At 39.4% G+C, this 26,014-nt stretch overlaps 1 protein-coding gene across 1 annotated transcript; it reads left to right on the top strand.

Annotated features, from left to right (window-relative positions):
- Positions 1-20,488: 20,488 nt before the first annotated feature.
- On the top strand, positions 20,489-24,980 carry LOC119078208 (extracellular matrix-binding protein EbhA-like). The gene is made up of 2 exons (XM_037185669.1): positions 20,489-20,636; positions 20,827-24,980. The coding sequence occupies exons 1-2, from the start codon at positions 20,595-20,597 to the stop codon at positions 24,928-24,930; spliced, it is 4,146 nt and encodes a 1,381-aa protein (XP_037041564.1). The 5' UTR covers positions 20,489-20,594; the 3' UTR covers positions 24,931-24,980.
- Positions 24,981-26,014: the final 1,034 nt, after the last annotated feature.

A 26,014-nucleotide genomic window follows, 5' to 3' on the forward strand; every position in this document is an offset into this window, starting at 1 on the left:
AACCCATCCATAAAACGTGAACATTGGAAATTCGAAGTCATCAACTGCACGTTGCGTCGCTACTTTGTGGCGATTGAGGTCAAGAATATTTTGATCCAGCATCTCGTAGACTTATCTTCTCCAACGACGAAACAATCCAGAACTGTGTGTCCACTGAGCAATTTCGTTGAATCGATCAAAAAACACAAATCTCTCGTATACCGGAAATATAGCAAGTGAACTATACACTGTAATGCCGGTATCGTAAAAGCCCCGCAAGTTCAACCGTCGTTGTACTGTTAACATCGCATCGATATTACGATCGCCCACCACATACGACTGCGAAGTGTTAAAAGTGTTAAATTGATTTACGAAATCTACATTGTTCATTGGGAGAATTTTGTTGTTCCAGTCTTCCTGAGGCGATAATTTCGTTAGCGTTTCAAGGACTTTCACTACGGATTGCTCTAGGGTTGCAATAGACAATGGTGACTTGTAAATATCAGTAGCTGTTTTCAGCTGCGCCTGTAGAACCGGCTCCGTCAGGTAGCTCTGCAAACTGGACAGGTATCCGTTAACGATAATGAATCCTACGACCGTGAGCGGACCGATTAGAAACGCTTCGGCACGAGAAAGGCGTTGATAATTTATAGAATCGTTATCATTGATCAGAAGGTTCAGAACGTCCATTAAACTTTGAAAGAATAAAATTTTCTTTTCTTTGATGTAGAGACAAACGAATAATGTCATTACGGTTGCAATGAGTGTTCCTGAACAATATGCGAAAAATTTGTTCGACGTCAAAGTGAGGAGATATGCATAGAAACCGGAATACGGTTCGGCTTCAGGGACGACAATAATTTGTTGCATTGTACATAGTGGGTACATGGGAAATGTAGACGAGTTTATCGATACCGAATGCATAAACGTAATTATGTCCACTCTATTCTGGTCTAATTCGACTATCTTAAATGTCGCATTCATTAATCGGGATACTGAGACCCAGAATTTTTTGTAAAAGCTATTCAAAAACCGATACACTAGGAACTCGTGTTGATGATAGTTTGAGTCTAGAGTAGGAAATATTTCCTCGCACATTTTTCTATTCGTCACGGTTATGACTGCAAAAGTTCCGAACGAATGAAACGTGAAAATATTCAACGAACGTTCAATATGTGGTACCGAACCTTCTACGTGTGCGTAAGCTGCCGCAAACACGTTGATAACAGTCTGACCTCTGAACCAGAGAAAATGGATTCGTATGTCGCGCATGGAAGTGATACTTTGAAAGAATATTCCGATTTTCATAAATCTGTGGACACGTTGAATGCTCTTGACCTTTTCCAGTAAGTTCATGTTCTTCTTGAATGATGAACTCTCCGGAACAACGATCATGAAAGTATTTTTACTTTCAATCTTCCTCACATGTTCTAGACCTGTGACACTACCATTAGCACGCTCAAAAACGAATAGAGTTTTCGGTTGATTTCCATGTCTCACAAAACGATCGATATCTGCTGATGAATCTAGCACAAAAACATTATGGTCGAATTTGAAGCACTCATTCAACTCATCGATAAGCTTGGCTTCTTGAGAAATAAGAGTCAGAGCACCTAGTACTGCTTGAATTTCCATTGCAACTGAAAGCGTTACTTCCTTCACGGGTCACTAACTCAAGTTCGTAAAAGATTACTGAACTGAGCTAAACTGTACTGAGCGCTAATTTGTTTGTGTCTGAGTACGATGTTATAAAGACTGAAAGTGACAAATCGATTTAGCTGTTAAACACAAAATGACGATAAAAGCTTCTAAAACCGAGCTAATAATGCCCGCTTCCCATCCCATCATTCCAGGGTGGATAGTAAAATCGATTGGAAAAAATAGATGCAACAGGAGATAGGTGTTCATATTATACATTTAGATTAATTAAAATGGGTAATATGGATATTGAAATCGATGATATAACTTGATACCTTACCGAAGCAATTAATTGACGCTGTGTGTATAGGGGTTGATTCAACAATGACGTTCACATTTTTGTATTGACTTTTAGACCGACTCCTGTACATGAACGCCTTTTTCGAATAGACGCCCCTTTTCGGTACTTAAAAAAACGTTGAAGTTGTGGCAACATCGAATCACTGGCCATCCAATCACTCATGGAAATCCAAATTAATCGTTTACATTTATTACATGTTAATTGACAAAATTGTATTATAAATACGGAACGTTTTTGTTGAATAATACATTCTTTCATGTGGTCTCAAACAAGGAACAACTCGTTTCAATATTGTTTCCCCACATTTTTTAGCCCTGTACGAAGTATAAGATTAATATGCCGTTTGTAACATGTTGAATTGGAAGCAGACAGTAAGGGCAAAGCATTTGTCTGTGTTCATAGATAACGAATCCGCAATTAAAAAAATGTCCGTCTGTCCGTGACAATCACAACCTTTTTTCAAATTTTTTTTCCCCGATTGGTATCGACAAAAGTAAGGTCAAGTTCGAAAATGGGCATGGTAGGGTCGGCCCTTCCAGAGCTAGGGCCCTATAGATGTTTTTCAGTCTTTCGACGATATCTACCGAAATACGCACGCAATAGCTGCTTGTGATATATCAAATGAAAGGTATTGACGAGTAGAACAAAGTTGCTGAACATCGTTTTTGGGTAAGCTGCAACGCGGGCTTGTTGGGAGGGCTCAAAGGTCGTTACTCGGCCCTAAGTTTTTTTTGCACATAAATCGAGTAAATCTCATCCGATTTTGCTAGATTTAGTTTTTTATGGAAGGTAATTGAATACCGAAAAGAACGTGTCGAAAAAAGTTTCAAATTTGGGCCCTTGGACTAAGGCCGGTACTTGGCCCTTGGACTAAGGCCGGTACTCGGCCCTAGGTATTTTTTGCATATAAATCGAATAAATCTCATCCGATTTTGCTAGCTTTTGTTTCGTTTGAGACATATTTGAATACCGAAAAGAACGTGGCGAAAAAAGTTTCAAATTTGGTCCCTTGGACTAAGGCCGCTACTCGGCCCTAAGTGTTTTTTGCACATAAATCGAGTAAATCTCATCCGATTTTGCTAGTTTTTGTTTCATTTGAGAGATAATTGAATGCCGAATAGAATGATGGCAAAAAAAGTTTTAAATTTGGGTCCTTGGACTAAGGCCGCTACTCGGCCCTAAGTGTTTTTTGCACATAAATCGAGTAAATATCATCCGATTTTGCTAATTTTTGTTTTATTTGAGAGGTAATTGAATACCCAATGGAAAGTTGGCAAAAAATTTTGGGTTTCTAAAATATTGTCGTAAATTGTTGGCTTTATTTAAGAGATACTTCGTACGGGCTTTCGTAATTGCGCTATGCGCAATTTAAAAAATGAACACTTTCAGTAAATTTGACCATGCCCAACTTGACTTGCATTTTGGTAACAGACGTATTATAGGGTTGTAGACGTATTAGGGTTCCGGGCGTATTACGGCTACGGACGTATTATGGTTACGGACGAAATTGGAATACGGGTCGTACGGGGCTAAGTCGCAGCAAACGCTCCGACTGTTCTGATGCCTTGTTTAACCCCGACGTTAGCAAAGACATAATTTCAATCTCTTTCTAATGCATCAAACAAATTATTTCCTGGTTTATAACCAAGACAATTTCAACCTTTCGAATTTCTAATTGCTCGTTGAAGGCCCGTCATTGGGAAATGACAGGACAGTTTCCCGAAAATGTATGGAAAATTTTATCACAAAAATTCACCGAAAAATTCAAAGAAACTCACCTCTTATGCTTTCCATTGTATTCGGGCATAGTCTCTTTAGGTCGCCAAGGCATATTTGAACACTAAACACTTTTTACTCGATGCAAAAACAAAAAGTTTTTTTTTGTTTTGTCGCGACAAAAACACAGAAAATATTTCGACACAACTGTGACACTCTGCTATTATAAGTACTAGAATGAATGTTTGCTGTGTTCACTTCGGCGGTAAAATATTTTCATCCAAAAAGTGTCCGACACTTCAACGATGGTAGACATTTATTAAAATTGTAGCCTCTCCCACTTCTTTAGTAAGCTAAGAAGACTTCGCTGAGTCTAATTATGCCAACTCTTTGAATAAAAATATCGGCTGAGGTCGAATAATTCTCCGCTGAGCTTTAACAAACCTCCGCTGAGCTCTAATAATTCTCCGCTGAGCTTTGAGAAACCTCTAATGAGCTCTAATAATTCTCCGCTAGGCTTCAGTAAGAGTCCGTCAGACCTTAGCACATTGTAGTCAATAAGCATCAGCGGATACCTAATAATTGTTGCTATGATTTAATAAGACTCCACTTAGCTTTGGCAGATCTCCGCTGAGTGTCCGATTCGCTCCATTAAGCCTTCCTACAACTTGCTTAGGCCTAACGGACATTTCCTGAAGCCTAGCGGAGAATTATTAGAGCTCAGCGGAGGTTTGTTAAAGCTCAGCGAAGAATTATTCGACCTCAGCCGATATTTTTATTCAAAGAGGTGGCATAATTAGACTTCGCGAAGTCTTCTTAGCTTACTAAAGAGGAACGAACATTTATTTACGCTCAGCGCAGTCTTACGAGAGGCTTAATTTTTAATAAATGCTCTTCCATCGCTGAAAGAATGTCCGCTGAGCTCTCATAAAGCTTAGAAAAACGGTCGGCGAACATTATTAAATGTATACGCTACCCTTTTTAAACTGTTTCATGATTTTTATAATATGTCCGACACTTTTTTGAATGAAAATATTTTACCGCCGAAGTGAACACAGCAAACATTCATTCTAGTACTTATAATAGCGGAGTGTCACAGTTGTGTCGAAATATTTTCTGTGTTCTTGTCGCGACAAAACAAAAAAAAACTTTTTGTTTTTGCATCGAGTAAAAAGTGTTTAGTGTTCAAATATGCCTTGGCGACCTAAAGAGACTATGCCCGAATACAAGGGAAAGCATAAGAGGTGAGTTTCTTCGAATTTTTTCGGTGAATTTTTGTGATAAAATTATCCATACATTTTCGGGAAACTGTCCTGTCATTTCCCAATGACGGGCCTTAAGGCGTAGGGAAATTACAAGAAAATGTATGGAAAATATTATCACAAAAATTCACCGAAAAAATGCAAAGAAAGTCACCTATTATGCTTTCCATTGTATTCGGGCATAGTCTCTTTAGGTCGCCAAGGCATATTTGAACACTAAACACTTTTTACTCGATGCAAAAACCAAAAGTTTTTTCTTGTTTTGTCGCGACAAAAACACAGAAAATATTTCGACACAACTGTGAAACTCCGCTATTATATACTAGAAGTACTAGAATGAAACTAGAATGAATGTTTGCTGTGTTTACTTCGGCGGTAATAGTTATTTATACAACCGAGTGATAAATGCTTTTTTAGGCAATAGATGTGTAAATTGTCTCTCGAGGCCGTAGGCCGAGTGTGACAATACGCATCGTGTGCCTAAAAAAGCATTTATCATCGAGTTGTATACAACGTTTTTCGCAATAAAGGCAACGGAAAGTTCTACTTTTCGTCACTTGTTGCGAAAAATATCTTTATTCAAAAAAGTGTCGGACATTTTATAAAAATCATCAAACAGTTGACGAAAGGTAGCGTATACATTCAATAATATTCACCGACCGTTTTTCAAATAGTTTTTCGTGTGTGGCCAATATCCACGACCCCACAATATATGATACCGTTGCAAGTTGCAATAGAACATCTAGAATAGAACACTGCCAAATCAAAATTACGGAGATCCATTCGAAGCTTCATAAGCGTTAGGGGCAATTGATTTTTTTAGACCCGTACGAAGTACTGGGGTCTTATAGGTTTACGCATACGTTTGTAACACGTCGAATTGGACTCAGTGCCGGACTGGCCCTATGGGAATTCGGGGCGATCCCGAAGGGCCTTTTGCCTGACTCGGGCCAAGTCCCGAATGGGCTTTTTCAGAATTTTTACATCAAAAATGAAGAAGCGACATCTTGAAAAATTATTATTTAGAAAAAAGTTTGTAACATTTCGTTTGAAAAACTATTTGCGCTCGGGTGATTACCCGACTAGGCCTAACATCGAAAAAATTGAAACATTCTGTTTGAAATACTATTTGCGGGTGATTACCCGACTGGTGACTGGACCTAACATTAAAAAGTTTGAAACGTTCAGTTCGGAAAACTTTTTGCGCTAGGATGATTATTTAACTGGACCTAAAATTGAAAAGTTTGAAACATTTCGTTTGAAAAACTCGACTCGATTGAAAAGTGTGAAAAATTTCGTTTAAAAATTGATTTCGCTCGGGTGAATACCGGCTGCTGTATTCAAAATCTTAAAACGTTTTGCTTAAAAAAAACCATCTGATTTCGGGTGATAGCCCGACTAGCCCGCACCTAACATTGCGAAATTTCAAACGCCTCGTTTGAAAAACTTTTACCCAATAGTCGTGAAATCTGTTACATTATAGTTTTAAATTAAATATTTATTTGCTTTAATATGCCAACTCCAATGAAGCTCACAATATTTCCTAGTTACGTTGAACCTAAATTAATTTGTTTAAGAATTTTCTGTTACATTTTGGGGCGCGAAAATTCGTGGAAGTTTTGATGTGTTATCGAGGAGAAGCTACTTTTTCACTATATTTCAATTTTAATCTCATTTACCGGCATTTTTATCCACACAAACCAAACTTTAAAAGCCATCCGAGCCAATAGAATTTTTTTGAGAAAAAAGTTTTTTAACAGAGTTCTACGCTTCTTATTGGCTAAGCCCTCTACCCTCTACCGAAATACATCTCAAATTAGCTAAAGTCACTCAAAAACAAAAATTTTTTGTTATTTTTTCCAACAATTTAGAGATTCAGTATTTTTTCCACATTCTTCGACATTTGAAAATTATTGTTAGACGCTCTATCGACTGGACTATCAGCAAAGAACTTTTATTTCAATCTAGTACAAAGTTTTTTTTTGTTTCGCATCGTGTTTACATAAATGTAGCACAATTACATTGCTCTTAACTTTAGTAAAGATGCGTTATTGTGCTATCGTGAAATGCCGAATCTTCAATGGTTCTGTGACGGTTGCATAATTCCGACACGCTCGTGCAACGTTTCTTCTCCTCGATTCAATAACTTTAATTCCACCTCGTCATCATCTTATCTCCAACGAACGCTCATCGCTGCCAAAACTATGCGTAATCGTAATCGAAATCGGATTCTAAACGCTAAGTCGTCGAGTAATAACAGTTCCGTATTTTTGGTAACCCGATCAGCTAACGTTGTAAATGAAGTTACAAAGTCGAACGACTCAGTGAGTAATTCTTCGTCGGCAAACGAAATGCAACCTGAAAGTCTTTTAGTCAAGTCTCCTAGTGTATGTGGAACAAATCCACTGTCTATGATCACTCAGCCTGATGTCAATCTATCCACTGCGCAGCGTAGTAACACCGATTTTAAAGTCAATCTCACTGAACTAGGAACTCCAACCGCCGGCTCTAGTCCCTCGGCCGATGTACCGACCAAACCGTCTGTTTCTGCACAGGTATCCGATGAAGTCAAAAACCCTACAGTACGACCGCGATACGATTCAATGGGCTCACCAAATATTTCAATGCCGTACGAGAGACAAAGGGTTGTCTATGTTTCCAATTTTCATCCGTCTGTTTCCGAGAAGGACGTTGTTAAGTATCTATTGCAGAAGAACGTAATATCATCGGCTGAAGACGTGTCATGCAAGATATTGCTCTCATCCTATGTAGATATAAACAGCGTTTCCTTTGTATCGTTTCGGATCACAGTTAACTCTAACATTTTTCACTCAATAGTCAATAGTAAACTGTGGCCCGACGACGTTGTAGTTCGTGAATTTATGAAACGTTAAATAACCAGTGAATTTTGAACTTTCATTTTGAACTTTAATTTCGTCTTCTTTCAAGAACTAACTTATTGTCATAATTTTAACTCAGCGTAAACCTAACCTCCGATTAAACTAAATGTTGATTGTACTGAATGGTTCTAACTCTAATCAGAATATGATTAGCCAAATCGAGTCTCACGACTTAAAAAAAACGAACTCCAGGTCTAGTCGACCTGTGCAAATATCTGCTGGTCTAGTCGACTGGCTGTTGCTAATCATTTCTCTTTCAGATGGGCCATTGAGTACATCCAGTCAGTCAAATTAAACAACGCAAACGAACTTAACAGTCGCCGCTGTACTCCTCAACCACGTTATAAGCATATCGTCATTATTAATGAATTTATTTAAATTATTTTAATTGTTATTTGCAAATTGTCAATTTTATTATACCGAAAGTAGTCAGGGGGCCTATGCCATTGATGAAATAAATAAATAAATATTAAATATTATCAACAAACCACAACAAAATGGATTTTTTTTGCAGTCGGCGATGAATTTGACGATTTTATTAGTATAACGCAAAAGAAAAAGGAATATGAAGCTGCAACTAACACTGTATTGACGATTTGTAACAGTCATCTTCTGAAAGGAGATGGTGAATTCCAAAAGAAAATGAAATATGACCGTTTCCAGCTCGGCTGCAAAGCGACTGTACATCTTACTCAAGAAAGTGAATTGGCACAATTATTGGAGGAGCTGAAGAAAATACCTGGATCAAAGATTAGAGTGTTCACAAACGATGAAAACGAGCTGATCGGTACTTTCATTCAATTTATATGCAAACTATCGCTTATCATTGTACGATGGTTCGAGAGCTCTTCGCAACCCGCCACTGATTCGTTTGAATACATGCAGGACCGCTTACAACCGATACTCGCCATTCAATTTTGCTTGCCAACTCTTTAACATGGCGGCCGTTCACGTGGATCCCACCCTGCCATCTCAGAAATTTAGACGCAGCGTCCAGGAGCTTGATGGTTCAGTTTTTGGTCGTTTTGGAACTCCTTGAGGATCACACTTTAAACCTCGTTCTTATGACGCGTAGATTTTCTATTCGAAAGGTTCCAGTTATCTATTTTGCTTTGACGAAGCCAACCGGCTAATAGTTGATTTTGCTGCACAATCTAGCCTGGGTTTCTGTGCTTATTTGCCTATGTTTGAGATATTTGAGTTTTGTTGATTTGTTTTCTTTTTCTAATGCTTTCGACTCATTGTGATATTTTGATGTTCACTTGCTTTCTGTAAATTTTTTATTTATTTATTTATTTATTTTGTATTGTCTACCTGTGATTTTGGCTGTAAGGTTTATCTTATGATTTTAAGTTGGAAAGTTGATCACTTTTGTATTGTTAGAGTCGGCTAGGAAATAGTAGACTAATAAAACTATTATTCATTCATTCATACCCTAATCTACAGTGTTCCATTTTTGTAGGCATTTTTTTTTTCAAGACAATCGAATGATAGAATGCTTTGAGAACTTCCCGGAATTGATACTGTTCGACGGATCATATAAGTTAAATAACCATGATATGCCGCTAGTAACGCAGCTCGCTGTAGATGGTAATGGCGAATCCGAAATTATAAGCATTTACGTTTGTCAAAGTGAATCGCGAGAATCGATTGGAGGTATGATTGAAGCATTTCAAGAATTTAATCCGGCGTGGGAGAAGACAAAGGTGATCCTCGGGGATAAAGATTTTGCGGATCGCTCCATATATCAGGAAATGTTTCCAAATGCTGAGCTACAGATATGTTTGTTCCATGTTTTACGGATATTCAACAGAGAAGTAACAGCTGCCAAAAGAAATATTTCAGTGGCTCAACGAGTCCAAGCGTTACAAATTTTAGAGAAACTTGTGTATGCAAGATCCCACGAAGATTACAACGATTTCTATCAACAATTGCTTGATCTGGGCTTGGACGAAGCCACCAAATACTTTGATAATAACTGGCACAACATTAGAGAGGAGTGGACTTTGTTTGGAAGAAATCAGCATTCGAATTACTTAAACGATACGAACAATCGGTCGGAGAGTTTAAATCAAAAAATTAAAATGATTAGTTCGCGCCACGCAAACCTTGGCAAATTTTTTGAAAACCTGTTCACTACCATATCCGTAACATCGTCTGAAAAGGATATTCGTGCCATACGCCTTACCATGAAAACACAGAGAGAACGATTTGATGATCCAAAGCTAACTCAGTAAGTAATTCCTTTTTTTATGAAGCTGTTCTGATATTGATGTTGCAATTCTTGATACGAATTTTTACTTGGTAACTGAATCTTTTTTTTATAGGTACAATGCGTTTCTGACACCCTTCGCATTCAAAAAACTCCAGTACGAGTACGAAAAGTCAAAAGAGGTGCGCTTCCTATCTGAATCAGACGGTGTGGCAATCACATATAGCAATGGCGTAAATGGACACACAGTAACCGAAAATTGCTCGTGCCTGTACTACAGTGCAATGGCACTACCATGTCGACATGTACTTCATTTCCGGTCAGCTAACGAGTTGGAGGTTTTCGCAACTGATTTATGCACTGAACGATGGACTAAAGAGTACTATTACAATTCCCATCCTGCGCTAAAGCAACATCAACATACTAGGTCCCACCTTTTGGGCGGGTCGGGTCCCTTGACTGATAATTTTTCCAAAATAATTAATCAATTAAAGTGAAAGCAAAACAAAATTATCGAGCCTCATTTTTGTCAAAATTGAATTTCAATTGTCAAAAACCAGACTAGATCATTTCATTTTGCTTTTACCTTATATTACAGAATATTATAATCAAGGTTCTGAAAGAATTTTGTTTTTGTGTGTCACCGCCTTCGTCATCAACTCAGGGTTGTCTTAACCTGGTTCTTTCAGGTTTCATTATCTTATTTTATTTTAACTGATTTTTTCATCTGGGTGAGAATGGACAATTCCTGAAGTCCAAGCCTTTTTGTCACGGTATGGATGTAATAATCTAACACAATTCTCAATTTGATACATTTACTTCTACAAAAATGAAATGTTGTCACTTTGTATTCGTTTAAATTTTGCAATAATCCAATAAGACCCGAGTTGTTAACTAATGCAGTAAGATACCGCAACTCGTGTCTAACCGCAAACTTATCGCTCGTCCGAGCTGTCTAATATTGCAATACGATACCGCAACTCGTGTGAATTACGACCCTCGCTTCGCTCGGGCCGCAAACTTCACACTCGTACGAGTTGTCTAATATTAGGTTTGGCCTAGCCGCAAACTTCTCACTCGTTCGAGCTGTCTAAGATTGCAATATGATACCGTAACTCGTGTGAATTACGACCCTCGCTTTAAGGCTCGGAACGGGTCGGGTTCGGTCAGACCGGAAACCGAACCTGATCTTGACCCGAACCGGAACTAAGACTTCGGGTTCAACCCGAACTTGACCCGAACCTAAATTTTCGATTTCGGGTTCCAACCGAACCCGACCCGAACCCGAAGTTATTCAACCCGTACTTGACCCGAACCCGAATTTCCATTTCGGGTTTGACCCGAACCTGACCTGAACCCGAGATCTTCAAATAAATCAGGTCCGGTTCGGGTTAACCCGAAATTTTTGGCATTTTTTAGGGTCACCCGAACCGGACCTGATCTATTTGAAAATTTCGGGTTCAGATCAGGTTCGGGTCAAACCCGAAATGGAAATTCGGGTTCGGGTCAAGTACGGGTTGAATAACTTCGGGTTCGGGTCGGGTTCGGTTGGAACCCGAAATCGAAAATTTAGGTTCGGGTCAAGTTCGGGTTGAACCCGAAGTCTTAGTTCCGGTTCGGGTCTAAGACCGGTTCGGGTCATAATCTGAACTGATCAGGTCAACCCGAACCCGTTCCGAGCCTTACCTCGCTTCGCTCGGGCCGAAAACTTCACACTCGTCGGAGTTGTCTAATGTTAGAATTGCTTGTTTGTAATACTATATGCTCACTGTATATGTATTTTCAGGTACAGTCGCCAACATTTCAAATGTCTTTTTTGTTAGGAATTTGACGTTTTCAATGAATTCCACTCAATCCACACAACTCACACTCTGTCTGTATCAGTATGATCCGCTGTGGTTTCCAAGGTTGTATTATTAGAAGGTTGCGCCAACAGCCTTTTTCGTGGTGGCATTAAATAAAAAATAATTGCCGTAGTGCATTGTATTTTAAATTAGGCGAATTCTTCGTTGTGGCATTATTGCGAAAATGAAGTAACCAGAACGAAGATAAATACCTAAATATCAATAATACCACTGTAGTAACCATTTTTATTTCTCCATTTACCATTTACCACAAAAATACTCCGTGTGAAAGAAAAAAAATGAATTTTTGCTTTGTTTACTTGACAGTTCGCTATCTCAAGGAGTACTTTTTTGTTGAGTGGCAACCATACTTAAGTTAACGCGGTAAATTTGTTCCAATTAACTGTTAATCCGAACTTTGACAACTGGAACGACAACGACTTCATTCAAAACAGACGTATCTTCTTCTCTCAGTGAAGGGAATCATCAATGATCAATTACCAATAATTATCAATTATCAACATAGTAAATGGAATAGCTTCCGACCTTAATCTCGGGAATTCCATTCCATAATTCCATAATAGACTATTCGCACGTGCGTGCGATTAGTGTGTAATAGACTATTCGCACGCGCGTGCCATTAGTGTTTAATAGACTATTCGCACGCGCGTGCCATTAGTCACTTCGTTTGACAAAAGCGTACGCTTCAAACATTTTTGAAATTTTCTCCATACATTTTCGCATGCAAGGGGGGAGGGGGGTCTGAAATTTCGAATTTGGTGCGTGCGTAATTTGTGAATGGCCCCCAACTGGTTTGATTTTCTTTAAGTAATATTCAGAAAAGTAGAAACATACTGCAGCCGTGTATCGGAGTCGCAGCGATGATGGAAAAACCGTCGGTTTCTCACACAAAGTTGCTCCTCCGTCACATCAAATAACACCTTTGCTAAACTCATTTAATTGCACCGATGCGCCGATACGCCGATTTTTTTAAGTAATAAACTATATAGAAAGTTCAACAAATAAAGTGGACGTCCAAATTTCGTTATACCCCCTCCCCCCTGATCACAACGCGTCCGTTTTTAGCCAACAGCCCCTCCCCCAGGCGCGGACGTCCTTTATGGACGGCCCCATTATACACAACACGGTTTGAATGCGCGACGTTAGATTTTCTATTTGCATGCGCATTGACTCATTAGATCCCATAAGAAAACACAATGAAACAACGAAATTATTAAATCTTAATTTCATCATACGTGCTTTGAATAATCTCATGGGATGCACTGGAATCCGAAATTTGCTCGAAATTTACGACATTGACTTTATCAACTTGTATCGAGAAGTTGTCAGCGTTCTTGATTTCGTATTTGTCTAAACTAGCTCCTCCTCCAAATAAGTTATTTCAATACAGCTCAAATTGTTTTCAGCAACATTGTTGTACACATCCTCTTCAAATAAGATGCTACTGACGTCCGGATCAAAGTCATATCCACAATAGTTTGACTGTTCAAGCTCGTATGGGTCATAATGACACACGTTAAAAACAGGCTGTTCAAATTCGTTTCCGGTCGTTGGTTTAACGATCAATTCAACTTTGTGTTTCTTCTATTCTGGTTCTGAGATATCTCCACTTTGTTGCAATTTTCTTTTTCTGGATCTCACGCCAGTTACACTATGGAGACGAAACATATGATCACAATTTTTACTACCTAACATTTCCTTCTTACCAAGCATATTTCATCCAAATTTTTCTTGAACGATCATTTGCTGGCATTTTACGAAATGTACAATCATTTTTAAATGACGAATGGGTGCACTTCATTTTCAAATCATACACATTTCAATGATATCAAAATATCAACAAAAATATGTGTGCCACTTATTAGTCAAGTGCGAGATGTCCAAAAAGGTGACTTCGCTCATATTTAATGTGAAAAGCGATTTTATTGTTGATTATAGATTGACGTGCCAGGAATTCAGCGCCACATGTTGGCAAGCTGCAGCCGCCATATTTTGGCCTGTAGAGCCGACGCCGTGTAAAACTACTAATGGTCCTATAAAATCCAATTTTTGACCAATTTCACTAAACTAAATTGATTTGAATTCTCTGCTCCTTTCGTGACACCACAAAAATATAAAAGTGAGCAGAAAGTTGTAGGTGGCGCTGTTATTCAAGATGGCGACCATGCAAAATATGCAAAAATACACATAATTCGGGCAAATCACATTCGTGTAATAGCTCAAAATTCTTAGAAAAGAATCCTCTATCGATTCTAAGACGTATCCTGCCGGAGAAAATACAATATGGCGACTTTACTAAAAAAAAGCGCGAAATTCAAATTTTGTAAATGTACAATGTACATGTGTTTCTGACTATTCTAGATAAATTTTGTCGTTGTTTTATAGGAATACGCTGCGCTGTATACTTTCACATAGCGGTGAGAGTCGCTGTTGATGCCGTCGTCGGCTTTTTGAGTCAGCTGAGCCGTGAGCCGAGCAAAATAATAAAGGATCATAGTTCCCAGCCCCCGTTTTAAGTTGACATTATACCACCGCCGAGGATTTTCACGAATCGAATGCCAATTCACATTGAATTGAAATACTCCATAACGTGATTCGTTTGTTATTTGTCTCTTATCTGTAGTGATTTCTCGACAGAAAATGAAGAGTACATGGTAGAGGCAAATTTGAAGATCAGAACCAGGAAGTTTTTCGATGTAAATGAATCTATCTCCAAAATTATTATCACCCATGAACATTTTCTTTGCAGCCCAGTTGGTGTTGAATTCTTTGAACACATCTAACACGGCGCAAATTTCTTCACGAGATTCAGATTTACAAGTATGTAAACTGACGATCTCTGTTTCGCCATTTCCGTCGACGATGCACTGAATGAACAGCGGCAGGTTGGGGTTGTTAAGTTTGTATGTTGCATCGTAAAGAACAACTTCCGGATATTTTTCATACAACACGATCATTCTTTGGCCTTGGTAGTAGATGCCTAAAAATGTGTGCGAAAAGTTACCAATTTCATAACAGTTGCCGATATAGATTATCCATTTACCAACTAATTCGTCGTTTTGGTTCGAAATAAAACGAACTCTTACATTCGGGACAAGAGATAGTGATGCGTGCAAATTCTCCAGTGGATTTTCAGACGGCCCTTCGACTGCTTCGTTTGAAGGTTATGTGAAAATTTGATGGGATCCACCAACTTTTATCATTTTAAGCACTTCAGTTTCTTCATCTTCTTTCAATCGCATATTTTCCAGATAATGCTCGTAGACCTGTTGTGTTGTTGCGTGATTCACGTGCCGCAAGTCGGCTTTTGTCACAACGAGTTTGACGACGAGTTTCACCTATGAATTTGTCGATAATTTTATATTTGGTTCGTTCATATGAATGCATTATTTTGCGCCTTCAACAAAAAACCGCACGTGCTGATGCTGAGTATTGATTGTAACGCTTTTTCATACTGTTTTTTTGCGTCTTTCACACTTGTCTAATCCTGGAACTTCTTTCCAACTGTAAAAACATTAATTTTTTTAAATGTTCATTTTCGGACGCGGTGGACACGTTGTTTCAACGATAAATCAATGACTGAACAGAATTTGCGATCATGGAAACGAAGTAAACAAGGAACAATTTTTTGTAGAAGATGCAAGCTCACGCATGTAAGAGCGTGGTAAGAGCATTGTCTGCGATGTGGTACCAGCACTTTCGCAGTTTCTTTTTATTTTTGTAAACGGAACGAATTCTTGTTTTCTATTTTCCGCTTAAATCAAATCGGAGTTTAACATCAATTAAAGTAATCAAAAATAGAAACTAAGTTTAAGTTATTTCAACAATTCTTCATATTTTATGCTTTATGTCGGCATTTTCTTTTCGTTCATTTGTATTTGATCCAACGCACTTCAAGCATGATAGGTACTTTAAGAGTGATATCGCCAAAAGTTGAACCAATTTTGGTGAAAATAAATACAGTGGTTCGGCGATCCAGGCAAGCTATAGCTCGTTTGAATCGTCTTTCAATTCTAAGAAATAGCGATCTTTTAGTTTTTCTGTTAGTTTCCCATTTTCGGAGTGAACACGTGAAAAGTCATAGCATGTCAAGGGGTGGTGAAAACAGTTTTTTTGTGATAGCTCAAGGTAGACATGTTTCTAAAAGTTGAAAACTTGTAGGAATATAGGCCTTTGGCAGACCTTCATAAAGAGTATAATCATCGGTATGGGCAGCCACCCGTTCTAGACTTATGACTCAAAATATGGTCAATGTTTGGACAGTCCTACTGGCTTGCAACAGAATTTATCCGCGGAACTGACTATAGGGTGTTGTAGCTGGACTTACCCTCTTTCATTCCACGTATAAAAAACCCCAGATAAATTCTGTTGCAAGCCATAAAGTTAGTCGAGGTAAAATGTCGCTCCAGGAGACCCATATTTTTCAGTGTTTTCAACTTGTTTTTGGTCTTCTAACAAGCTGGAGCGATTGGAATGAAATAAACTAAATCAAAATTACATGTTCAGCTCAAAATTGTCCTGAACCGAGCGATCGTTGGTCTTAAATGTTGCTTTCCTCCATCTCTGCATCTCTGCTTAGCAATAAACCTATATTCGTAGCAAGCAATTGAGTTTCTGTTCATTTTGTGAAGTCAAAGAAATGAGGTTTTCCACCTACTACGAAGTAGGAGGAAAACAACATTTTCAAGACCAACGATCGCTCGGTTCAGGACAATTTTGAGCTGAACATGTAATTTTGATTTAGTTTATTTCATTTCAATCGCTCCAGCCTATTTGAAGACCAAAAACAAGTTGAAAACACTGAAAAATATGGGTCTCCTGGAGCGACATTTTACTTCAACTAACTTTATGGCTTGCAACAGAATTTATCTGGGGTTTTTTATACGTCGAATGAAAGAGGGTAAGTCCAGCTACAACACCCTATAGTCAGTTCCGCGGATAAATTCTGTTGCAAGCCAGTAGGACTGTCCAAACATTGACCATATTTTGAGTCATAAGTCTAGAACGGGTGGCGGCCCATACCGATGATTATACTCTTTATGAAGGTCTGCCAAAGACCTATATTGCTACAAGTTTTCAACTTTTAGAAACATGTCTATCTTGAGCTATCACAAAAAACCTGTTTTCACCACCCCTTGACATGCTATGACTTTTCACGTGTTCACTCCGAAAATGGGAAACTAACAGAAAAACTAAAAGATCCCTATTTCTTAGAATTGAAAGACGATTCAAACGAGCTATAGCTTGCCTGGATCGCCGAACCATTGTTTTCAAATTGGTTCAAGTTTTGGCGATATCACTCTTAAATAGGAAGGAATTTAGTTTCTTCCAACTAAATTCATCCTACTACAAAGTGTACAAGGAAGGAGTATGGTTTGCACCTATTGAATTCATCTCAAAAATCTCAAAGCATTGGAAGTAGAAAATATTGATATTTTTGTTCAGATTGTTGTCACGACTCAATGTAATTCACTGAAATTATAAATCTAACGAAATAGTTAAAACGAAGGAATAATCAATGAATGAGCTATTCGCAGTCGAATGGTCTGCTAACATTATGAAATGATTTCACGCCGCGCGAAAGACAAGAGAACGCATTATTTTATAATATAATATGTTACAATTCGTATAAATAGCCAACCTATTATGAAGAGACATTTGCACGAACATGCCTTGTTAGCGCTCATAATCTCTTCATAATATGTTGACTATTGGCACGCACGTTCTGGTTCTTTATCTCTTAAAGACTCCTTTTCAGTTGTAGTTGTTTTCTACATATTCTCAGCACTTCTTTGTCTGCGATATATTTTCTCCTAATCTCTAACTGAAAGACTCCTGCTTTTACTTGTAGGGCAGAGATTGTTGTCGTCTTGAGAGCCCTGAGACAAATCCTCAGACCTCTGGTGTTGGGGTGCACGGACAAAATACCTCCGGACTAAAAAACACCGACAAAATAACTTCAGACAAAATGTATCCATTAATTGCAGACAAAAAAAAATCAGAAACTTTGAGACTTGTGTAGCAGTGTAAACTCGTCCTTATGAGTTATGACATTTTATAACATTGCTGACTTTTTATGACAACTAGTTATTAATACGAATTTTTCACCTGCGCAATGTTGCAGGGCCTATTATGTAAAATTAAATTTGCAAATATTCACACAAAATTCTCCACAAATTTGCAAAATTTTTCAAAAAATAACTTCTACACACCTTCAAAGTCGAATTTATTGCTTTATTCACTTTAAATTGTACTAAAACAGACAAAAGAACGTAAAGACTTGCAAAATGTGCTGAACATGAAGCGTAAATTCGTGCAAATTTTTGTGAATTTCTGTGAATTCTACATAATAGGCCCTGCAATGTTGGGCGTTTGTAAAATAATTGAAAACCAAAAAAAGGGGAAATCGCCCTGTTCGGTGGATTCCAACATCATTAAGAGAAAACATGGAAGGACAGAAAGCATTCGAGATGTATAGAGTAAGTGAATAGTTAAGGCGAAAAATTATTAGAATATGGATATGAATAATGTGAGGATATGTGCAACATTAGATATCACAAAATTCGAGGCGCCGGACTACGGTCGATGAAAATGTTGTGAAAGTTAGTGAGCATGACCATATTCCAGACGAACGGTTTTCCGAAGTGCGCATTGCCAAATCTGTGATTAGAATGAAGGCAGCAAACACAAACACCGCTCCCAGGCTAATAATTAGGGAAGCTACAGGGAAAATGTCCACTACAGCGGCCGTAAAGATGGTGTCATACGAATCTTTGTCTTGAAATGTGCGACGCGAACTGAGAAGACTGCGGAATATCTCATCTGGGCCGAAGACGATGGAGTTTTGGGAAGTGCCTGCTGAGTTTACTATTACCATCAAGCAAAGTCTGGTTTTGCTTTTCGACAACAAAAACAATGCCAATCGAACACTGATATGGGGCCATTCATAAATGACGTCCACTACTTTTGGTCAGTTTTAGACTCCCTCCTACCCCATCGTCACGCAAAAATGGTCAAATTTGACCCAATTTTGTTAGGGCCGTCACGCTTTCCCCAGACCGCGGACGTCATTTATGAACGGTCCCTATTTGCTACTTTTAAATTACTATTACATTACTATTAAATCACTAACACCTAAACACTAACGGTTTGCCCAGAGACATGCTCAGTCAAGGGACCTGACGTGCCGCTAGGTCGGGAGTTGGCCTAACAGTGCAAACATAATTTAGAAGAGAGAATGTTGGCATCCACTTAGCGGCACGCCGTTGATGAAAAAATGTATCTACTCGTTCGTCATTAAAAATGTTAATAAATTGCTCGACCGTTAACAAAAAAAAAAAACTTGAAAAAAAAAATTATTTACACCTACGGTTAAAGTGATTATTTATGAGAACTCTGATAATAACCGTTGCAGTTGTAAGTTCACGTGCACCTATAAGTAAAAGAATTTAATTCAGAATCAGAATTCATAATTTTGGAAATTCTCTGCTAATTTGCATAACTGACGTTTTTTTCGGCATAAGAATGTCGGTGTACCTGAAGTAGCGTGGAATTAAATTAGCATAAAAATTAAATTAATTCTGGTGATTTGAATAACTTAGATGTTGCTTGCAGTGCTGGATTGACAATCAGGCCTAGCCAGATCGATCTGTTCGAGAGGAAATAGATTGTGGAAATTGTTCTCGTCACTAACGTAAAATCAACGATGCCACTGCCTTCGAGTCAGTGCCTTCGGTGAAGTGACAGAAGTGACCGCCTTCTCGACAGCGTCATTCATTGAGAGTCCTGTGAAATAGTGCTCAAATCCACAATCGATGACTTTCCCTTAAATTACCATCTTTAAGTCGATTTTGGCCTGATCAAAAATAAGTAACTATAAGAATCCATATAAGTTTTAATTTACTGTCATTGTGCTCATTAAATGAAATCAGGTACACAATTTAAAAGTCGTGAGCTATTTAGACCGCTAGCCTGCCTGTGCACATATAAGCCGTTTTTAGAGACAAGGCCTCAAACCAGATATCTTTGTTTTGACGCCAATGACGATTTTCTAAGATATCTTCGACTGAGATATTCTAAATGCTTCAAAAGTTTTGCTGAATCAGGAATGCTGATGACACGGAAACACTTAAAATCACGCGTCTTACAAACATTCTAAGGTGCGAAGCAGAACAGAAATATTTTTATATATGTAAATACATAATTATTGCGTCAAAGAAACACATACATCTAACAGAATGTGAATTCATACTTATTCAGGAATTTCGTGTGTTCGCTTCGTGAGATGCAAATATTTATTTCGTTTCAGGTGGAATCATATGGCATAAGCTCTTAAAACGTCAGCGAATCATAAATAATAAACCAACACACATTCTAGGTTTACTTATTTAATTCTTCTTGCTACATCTCTGGATGTTTTTTATGTTCAAAATAAAAATGGGTTTCAAACCAATAAAGGTACAAAACTAATCCATCGGAAATTATTAGTTAAAATTCTTAAATTATGCTTGACACAATTTCTATATTGAAACAAGTGCAGATTCACATATGTGCAAATAAAAACAATAATTTATTCCCAACAATTTTCCTATATAAGAACTTTGGACAAAGTTATTTAAATCAATGTTCAAGAAGATACGTTAGTGGTAATTTCACATAAAAATGAATTGTGTGTTGTTTACATTGTTACTCGTATCGGTGCAAGTAAGTGATATCAAGCTCAAAACACAGAGGCATCGAAAACGTGTTTCGATCAAAATTCTCTTTGTTATAGTTTCGTTAAAGATCACAGATCAAAGACAATTTTGGTAGAAACACGTTTTCAATGCCCGTGTGTTTTGAGCTTAAGCCAACGTTGAATCAAATATTTTTAAAATATTATGAACGCTCGCAGATTTATTGTTCACCACTTCCGAAATTCGATGCTGGAAAAAAAGGCAACAAAGTCGAGGCAGTAGCCAATTTCATCAATAATGTGGCCACTGCTCAAACTGCATCAGGAGGAGCTACTATCGCCACCAATATTGCCGGTGCCATTCAACAAGCTCAACAACAAAAAGTGGAAGCTATTCAAACTGTAGCAAGCAATGTAGCAGCTGCTCAACAACAGAATACTCAAGCAGCAGCAGAGGTCTTAAGTAACATCGCGAATACTGTCGGACAGGCCGTTGCAAATCAACAACAAGCTGCAGCTGATGCAGCAAGTGCAGTTCAGCAAGCACAACAACAAAAAGTGGAAGTTATTCAAACCGTAGCAAGCAATGTTGCAGCTGCTCAACAACAGAATGCTCAAGCAGCAGCAGAGGTTTTAAGCAATATCGCAAATGCTGTCGGCCAAGCCGCGTCAGCCCAACAAGAAGCCATTGCAAATTTAGTAAATAATGCAGCCAATGCCCAAGCTGGAGCGGCAGGTGCCTTTCAACAAGCCCAACAACAAAAAGTGGAAGCTATTCAAACTGTAGCAAGCAATGTTGCAGCTGCTCAACAACAGAATACTCAGGCGGCAGCAGAGGTTTTAGGTAATATCGCAAATGCTGTCGGCCAAGCCGCGTCAGCCCAACAAGAAGCCATTGCAAATTTAGTAAATAATGCAGCCAATGCGCAAGCTGGAGCAGCAGGTGCCTTTCAACAAGCCCAACAACAAAAAGTGGAAGCTATTCAAACTGTAGCAAGCAATGTTGCAGCTGCTCAACAACAGAATGCTCAAGCAGCAGCAGAGGTTTTAAGCAATATCGCAAATGCTGTCGGCCAAGCCGCGTCAGCCCAACAAGAAGCCATTACAAATTTAGTAAATAATGCAGCCAATGCCCAAGCTGGAGCGGCAGGTGCCTTTCAACAAGCCCAACAACAAAAAGTGGAAGCTATTCAAACTGTAGCAAGCAATGTTGCAGCTGCTCAACAACAGAATACTCAGGCGGCAGCAGAGCTTTTAGGTAATATCGCAAATGCCGTCGGCCAAGCCGCGTCAGCCCAACAAGAAGCCATTGCAAATTTAGTAAATAATGCAGCCAATGCGCAAGCTGGAGCGGCAGGTGCCTTTCAACAAGCCCAACAACAAAAAGTGGAAGCTATTCAAACTGTAGCAAGCAATGTTGCAGCTGCTCAACAACAGAATACTCAGGCGGCAGCAGAGGTTTTAGGTAATATCGCAAATGCCGTCGGCCAAGCCGCGTCAGCCCAACAAGAAGCCATTGCAAATTTAGTAAATAATGCAGCCAATGCGCAAGCTGGAGCAGTAGGTGCCTTTCAACAAGCCCAACAACAAAAAGTGGAAGCTATTCAAACTGTAGCAAGCAATGTTGCAGCTGCTCAACAACAGAATACTCAGGCGGCAGCAGAGGTTTTAGGTAATATCGCAAATGCTGTCGGCCAAGCCGCGTCAGCCCAACAAGAAGCCATTGCAAATTTAGTAAATAATGCAGCCAATGCCCAAGCTGGAGCGGCAGGTGCCTTTCAACAAGCCCAACAACAAAAAGTGGAAGCTATTCAAACTGTAGCAAGCAATGTTGCAGCTGCTCAACAACAGAATACTCAGGCGGCAGCAGAGGTTTTAGGTAATATCGCAAATGCTGTCGGCCAAGCCGCGTCAGCCCAACAAGAAGCCATTGCAAATTTAGTAAATAATGCAGCCAATGCCCAAGCTGGGGCGGCAGGTGCCTTTCAACAAGCCCAACAACAAAAAGTGGAAGCTATTCAAACTGTAGCAAGCAATGTTGCAGCTGCTCAACAACAGAATACTCAGGCGGCAGCAGAGGTTTTAAGCAATATCGCAAATGCTGTCGGCCAAGCCGCGTCAGCCCAACAAGAAGCCATTGCAAATTTAGTAAATAATGCAGCCAATGCGCAAGCTGGAGCGGCAGGTGCCTTTCAACAAGCCCAACAACAAAAAGTGGAAGCTATTCAAACTGTAGCAAGCAATGTTGCAGCTGCTCAACAACAGAATGCTCAAGCAGCAGCAGAGGTTTTAAGCAATATCGCAAATACTGTCGGACAGGCCGTTGCAAATCAACAACAAGCTGCTGCTGGAGCGGCAGGTGCCTTTCAACAAGCCCAACAACAAAAAGTTGAAGCAATTCAAACTGTAGCAAGCAATGTTGCAGCTGCTCAACAACAGAATGCTCAAGCAGCAGCAGAGGTTTTAAGCAATATCGCAAATGCTGTCGGCCAAGCCGCGTCAGCCCAACAAGAGGTCATTGCAAATTTAGTAAATAATGCAGCCAATGCCCAAGCTGGAGCGGCAGGTGCCTTTCAACAAGCCCAACAACAAAAAGTGGAAGCTATTCAGACTGTAGCAAGCAATGCTGCAGCTGCTCAACAACAGAATGCTCAAGCAGCAGCAGAGGTTTTAAGTAATATCGCAAATGCTGTCGGCCAAGCCGCGTCAGCCCAACAAGAAGCCATTGCAAATTTAGTAAATAATGCTGCCAATGCCCAAGCTGGAGCGGCAGGTGCCTTTCAACAAGCCCAACAACAAAAAGTGGAAGCTATTCAAACTGTAGCAAGCAATGTAGCAGCTGCTCAACAGCAGAACGCTCAAGCAACAGCAGAGGTGTTAAGTAACATTGCAAATACTGTCGGGCAGGCCATATCAAATCCACAACAAGCTGTAGCTGGAGCTGTCAGCGCTATTCAACAAGCTCAACAACAAAAAGTGGAAGCTATTCAAACTGTAGCAAGCAATGTGGCAGCTGCTCAACAGCAGAACGCTCAAGCAACAGCAGAGGTGTTAACTAATATTGCAAATACTGTCGGACAGGCCGTTGCAAATCAACAACAAGCGGCAGCTGGTGTGGCTGGTGTCTTTCAACAAGCCCAACAACAAAAAGTGGAAGCTATTCAAACTGTAGCAAGCAATGTTGCAGCTGCTCAACAACAGAATGCTCAAGCAGCAGCAGAGGTTTTAAGTAATATCGCAAATGCTGTCGGCCAAGCCGCATCAGCCCAACAAGAAGCCATTGCAAATTTAGTAAATAATGCAGCCAATGCGCAAGCTGGAGCGGTAGGTGCCTTCCAACAAGCCCAACAACAAAAAGTGGAAGCTATTCAAACCGTGGCAAGCAATGTTGCAGCAGCTCAACAACAGAATGCTCAAGCAGCAGCAGAAGTTTTAAGTAACGTCGCGAATGCTGTTAGCCAAGCTACGTCAGCCCAACAAGAAGCCATTGCCAATTTAGTAAATAATGCAGCCAATGCCCAAGCTGGAGCGGCAAGTGCTTTTCAACAAGCCCAACAACAAAAAGTTGAAGCTATTCAAACTGTAGCAAGTAATATAGCTGCTGCTCAACAACAGAATACTCAAGCAGCATCAGAGGTCTTAAGTAACGTCGCGAATGCTGTCGGCCAGGCCGTTGCAAATCAACAACAAGCTGCTGCTGGTGTGGCTGGTGCCTTTCAACAAGCCCAACAACAAAAAGTGGAAGCTATTCAAACCGTGGCAAGCAATGTTGCAGCAGCTCAACAACAGAATGCTCAAGCAGCAGCAGAAGTTTTAAGTAACGTCGCGAATGCTGTTAGCCAAGCTACGTCAGCCCAACAAGAAGCCATTGCCAATTTAGTAAATAATGCAGCCAATGCCCAAGCTGGAGCGGCAAGTGCTTTTCAACAAGCCCAACAACAAAAAGTTGAAGCTATTCAAACTGTAGCAAGTAATATAGCTGCTGCTCAACAACAGAATACTCAAGCAGCATCAGAGGTCTTAAGTAACGTCGCGAATGCTGTCGGCCAGGCCGTTGCAAATCAACAACAAGCTGCTGCTGGTGTGGCTGGTGCCTTTCAACAAGCCCAACAACAAAAAGTGGAAGCTATTCAAACTGTAGTAAGCAATGCAGCAGCTGCTCAACAACAGAACGCTCAAGCTGCAGCACAAGCATTAAGTAACTTTGCAAACGTTGTTGCAGCAGCAGCAGCAGCGAAACAAGAGGCTCAGCAACAAAAAGTTCAAAATAAAATAACACAAAAACAACAAGCTGCTGCTAATTTCTTGAGTGCAGTCGGTTGATGGATATTGGGGTATTTACAAATAATAAAGTTTTCCCCGTGCCAAAATGGTTGTGTTTTTCATAGCTGTAACGTGAAGGCATCCCCTCAGCAGAGTTAAAAACAAGCCGTCAGAATAGTCGAAGCGTATGCTGCGACTGAGCTTCGTACGACCCGTAAACTTATGTCGTACGTGACCTTATTAGGTCCGTAACCCTAATTCGCCCGTTGCCATAATGCTTCCGTAACCCTTTTGCGTACTTGACATTATTGCCCACTTACCTCAAGTGTGGCATGTGCAATTTTGATGAAAGTATTCATATTCATCTTAAAAAATGCACATATATCAATTACGAAAGCCCGAATGCCCAAATAAAACAAAAATTTACGGACCAAATTTGCAACTTTTTTATCACAATGTCACTGAATCACCCCACACACATAACCAATTACTTCTCTGTTACCAAAAACTCTCTAAGCACCATTTTTCTTAAATACGCATTTTTTTACAAAGTTCATCAAAAGAATTTTGTCCAGATTTGTTTGAAGTCATTTTTATATAAGGAAATTTCTACATTGCTTAAACGGATGGGATAACTATAAAACAGGTAAGGTCTTACCCTTAAGAATTTTAGCAAATGTTACCACTGTTGTCATTATGTCGCCCTCACATTGACCATCATATCTCGAGTTGGTGTGTGATATAAACCAATACAAGAGTTTCGATTATAGATTTTCATTTGTGTGAACGATGTAATGTCGAAAACTGAACATGTAGATTGAAATACAGCATTTTGGACGCGCCTATTTTTACTTTGGTCGTATACGTGTCGAACATTTTCAGTAGCAACCGATAATATGAAAACTTCAGGAAACTATCAAATATTTTACCACTGAAAAATTAATTTTCACTATTGCTCACATAGCGCGATGCCTCTTACGGATCGCCTTACTGTACCCTGCAACATTTTGATCTAAGTCGAGAAGGCTGAACAGTTACGACAAGGCACTAAATGATTTCTTAGTACAGAATCTGTTGTACAGATTAACAATAACACCGAAATCAGTAAATGTTGCCCAACTTTGTGGACCGTAATTGAACCTAG

Source organism: Bradysia coprophila, unplaced genomic scaffold (assembly GCF_014529535.1).
Source record: "Bradysia coprophila strain Holo2 unplaced genomic scaffold, BU_Bcop_v1 contig_247, whole genome shotgun sequence".
Lineage (NCBI taxonomy): Eukaryota > Metazoa > Arthropoda > Insecta > Diptera > Sciaridae > Bradysia > Bradysia coprophila.

Bases quoted from the DNA above. Each gene is read 5' to 3' on its own strand.
- LOC119078208 (XM_037185669.1), top strand. From the start codon at position 20,595: ATGAATTGTGTGTTGTTTACATTGTTACTCGTATCGGTGCAA. The intron at 20,637-20,826 runs GTAAGTGATATC...GAACGCTCGCAG, and splicing joins TGTTACTCGTATCGGTGCAA to ATTTATTGTTCACCACTTCC.